At 45.1% G+C, this 3,948-nt stretch overlaps 1 protein-coding gene across 1 annotated transcript in view; it reads right to left on the reverse strand.

Moving 5' to 3' along the window:
- LOC109487104 (CUB and sushi domain-containing protein 2-like) overlaps positions 1–3,948 on the reverse strand; it is a 64,381-nt gene that overhangs the window by 38,354 nt on the left and 22,079 nt on the right. The window contains exon 23 of the mRNA XM_019791077.1: positions 3,062–3,259. Within this exon, the coding sequence (XP_019646636.1) occupies positions 3,062–3,259 (198 nt within the window). The remainder of the gene's footprint in view (positions 1–3,061; positions 3,260–3,948) is intronic.

Here is a 3,948-nt window from a genome sequence, read left to right on the forward strand (position 1 = left end):
GTCGCCCTCGCCCCCCCCCCTTCCCCCATATCGTCGCCTACTTCAAATCCGGTCTAAAACCGTGTATATCGTCGCGGGTCGGGAAGAATCGATGCCCAGACTGCCATAGGATGTCCTCAAAATGTTTCTTTGGAATCATTCGCTTTGTTCATGCAAATAAACAACGGGCACTTACCGGGGAAGATTGAAGACGAGGTGTTCTGGTGTTAGGGGGCAGATTTCGTAAGGGCAATATTAACATAATCTATGCAGGATTTCTATTAATTAATTTTATAACTAACGGGCCCGTTATGGATTAATAAACGCGCTGGACATTGTAAGCATAAAAACTAAAACAAATTCGAGACTGAAGTAAACAAAAACGACAGCGAACAGTGTCACTGCGATGTGACCCTTGACCTATAATAGGGGACCGTCCATTCTTCAACAAGGCAGGGGTGACACGTATTCTTCCGTGCAGCGAGCTTTCGTTGCGCGCAGCGAGGTCGCCGAGGAATCTCTTTCTGTGCAAGCGTGAGTAAGCTCTTGGCAGGCACGACGCAGGTATTCGTGCGCAGACGAGGAAGCTCTTTCTGTGCAAGCGTGAGTAAGCTCTTGGCAGGCACGACGCAGGTATTCGTGCGCAGACGAGGAAGCTCTTTCTGTGCAGGCGTGAGGAAGCTCTTGCGCAGGCGACGCAGGTGTGCGCGCAGGCGACGCAGGTGTGCGCGCAGGCGACGCAGGTGTGCGCGCAGGCGACGCAGGTGTGCGCGCAGGCGACGCAGGTTTGTCCTTGTCGGCCACGGTAGCTTTCACCACTATTACTGTGGGATGAAAAATTAATCCTTGAGATCTTAAACCAGCGGGTGGACTGTTAAGCGTCTCAGAGCGGCCTTGACTTAATGTATTATACATTTAGATCAATTTTGATTTCTTTAGCACATGTACACTGTGAATGTACATGTGCATGTACACTTTAGTACAATGTTTTCACTGTTACCACTGGAGACGACCCAGCAGATCCAGAATTATACTCCTGAGTCACAAGCTGGTGCATAACAGATGAGAAGGATGCACGTTGAAGTCGTCGTCGTCTAACGATGGACAACCAAGTAGTACGGGTACCGGTAAAACAGGACGCGTAATGAGAGGTTTGATGCCTCGTGCTGTTTCGGTCTGTCGCGTGTCAATTTAGTCTACCGACTAGACTGGTAACATTTGTAAAGCAAGTGCATAATGTTTACCTTCGCATATGGTCTGCTCTGTTAATTCTTACTCAAACACATTCACATATTTGGTCAGACAGGAGTCTAAATCCCTCCTGCTATAGAATTGCAACATGATGTAACCCAACACCAGTTACCATGATGAGAGACGGTCTAGTTCAGGTCATTGACCAGGTCAGAGGTCACTGTTTGGAGAAGAAGAGGAAACTAAGCAAAAACAATATGTTTTCCTTCGGTAAACATAAAAAAACATTCATACCAAAAGCACGGAACTGAATTCGACTCGGCACTCGTTCCAATAGCCTGCCTTATATATACATTCAATTGCAACTACGGGATGTATGAATACGTTCACACATAACTGAGCCCCATTGCCGTATCCCATTGCCCCCCTTCGGAAAACCTTCCGCCAGAATTCAATAAACCTTCTTCGTAAGAGAAAAAAGTAATATACAGCTATTCCACAGGTGCAAAAACCAACTCTGCTGTAGCCTTGAATATGGAAACACGACTATTAAGCACTACGCTTGCTGGCGAGGGTATGGTGTCCCCGTGTGATCGTGAATGCATGGCCGGTGACTGATGGAGGATTCCTGGTTTGTCTCCAAGCCGTACGCGTAAAGAGGATCAACTTTAAATCAATCATCTTTTTATTTCCTCCGGTCCGCGGCTAATGGGGGAAGACGGGCCACGCAGCTGGCTTTTATCGTCTTCCATCTAAACCCACATTCTCCCCTCTCGTAGTAGAAATCACCAGGGGGAATATAGGCTTAAGGTTTAATTGTTGAAACCAGACGCCAGCTAACTTTAAAGATCTTCTGGGTCATTAGTACCTTTATCAATATCCAAGGAAAGAATAAAACAGTTTTATTAACAGTTTATTCATAAAAACCAGCCTCGCAGCCTGTATACAAAAACATGCTGAATAACACTGATCTTTTTACAGCTACTTGTCTGCAATTAACATTGCAATACATATACAAACACGCGAACAAAAACATTACAAAAAGCCTCACATGGGCACTAAAGCAAAGACCAGATAAAGTGCACATTTAACAATGCGGACGGGGAACTACTAGTATCTACATCAGTAGTCTAGGGACACAAACGCATGTACATGTACGTGCGTACGATTGAAGATGCGGCACGCTGCACTTTAGTAGCCTTTCTTGGAAAAGCATCCAAGCAAGGAGGTCTTGATTTAAGAGCGACTGCAGACGGTAGTTTCAGTGGGCGTTGAAAATAGAAGGCATTACGTTACGGGGTGGATGGAGTTTCTACAGCGGGGGAATTTGTAATATTGCGTCGTATTCGTTTTCAGCCTGCAAAATGCTCTCCGTCAGGTGACTAGCAGGACTGGATTCCAGGAATCAGCTCAGCAAAGTTCATGGATCATCACAATAAACTTTCCGTAGTTTTTTCATTAGCATTACACGAAGGACATGGGCAATGAGACGTACACTTAAGTTGCAACTTATTTGGTTACGCCACATACACACAAAACAACAATAATCAAGTAATCATGTAAATGTAATTAACAAATAACTAATTAAGATATTATAACTAATATATATATGCGTGTGTGTGTGTGTGTGTGTGTTTGTGTGTGTGTGTGTGTGTGTGTGTACTAAGAAAATGAAAAGTATCTATTTGATGGACATGTACGTGTCTTTGTCATGACTTTCTGCAGTTGAGTAAGACACTTGTTGATGATCAACTTGCACCATCAACTTCGACTTGAACCAACTTCAAAGCTTCTACCCAGTTTAGAGTTCATAATCAAAGAAATAGTGCCTCCATAGCATAGTGCCTCCATAGCATAGTGCCTCCATAGTGACTCGAATATTCTAACTTACCCACACATGTTGGCGGTGCATCGCTCCACACCCTGTCGTCCCCGGTGAGGCAGGTGATGGTGGCGGTACCGTGCATGGTGTAACCAGGGTCGCAGGTGTAGGTGATGGACTCTCCGGCCGAGAAGACGGCGGCCAGCGGGCGGGAGGCGTATGTCGGCGTCCCGGGGTCATCACACTGGCGTACCCCGATGTCAACAGCTGAATAGAAAACGATGGAGTATCGACGATGAATAAACAGCATGAAGTAAAGATATTTTCATGGTCATCGCTCTGCAGAACTCACCCAACTAGTTCCACCACTCAGAACTTTTAAGCGGTCCAATGGTTCGAAATATTTTCACAGTTTCTTTCCCCGTGCGGCCAAGCTTTGGAATTCCCTCCCTGACAAGTGTTTCCCACCAACCTACAATCTACAGGCTTTCAAATCAAACGTTCACCACCATCTCTTGACAAAGTCATGTTTCTGTCATCTTTCTAGTCCAATGCTGAGAAGTGGTCGCATTGGCTTTGCATTGAAATACTCCGTTAAAAAAAGATCCTGTGGGCACAGCCCACTAATTCCAGCCCCTATTGGAATATATGGAAAACATCTAAGAACTGAGCTGTCAACAATCACCTACTTGAGTGTTCAACTATTGCAAACACATATTGACAGGGTAGTCCAACTTCCAAATTGTCAATTTAGTCCAAAAATTTCACTTTTTGACCAGCGATACCTGGCACGGCAAATGCAAACACTGGCAGCATGACCTCTGACCCCCTTGAAGACCACCAAAAGACAAGAAGATGGGATTAGTTTTAGAACCTACCAAGCAGCCAAAACAACCCTAACAGCCAGTTTTTTCAAGTTAATAGAAATAGAAATAACTCTCCAGCTGGAAAATGCC

This window comes from Branchiostoma belcheri, unplaced genomic scaffold (genome assembly GCF_001625305.1).
Source record: "Branchiostoma belcheri isolate BF01 breed outbred unplaced genomic scaffold, Haploidv18h27 scaffold110, whole genome shotgun sequence".
Taxonomy (NCBI): Eukaryota; Metazoa; Chordata; class Leptocardii; order Amphioxiformes; family Branchiostomatidae; genus Branchiostoma; species Branchiostoma belcheri.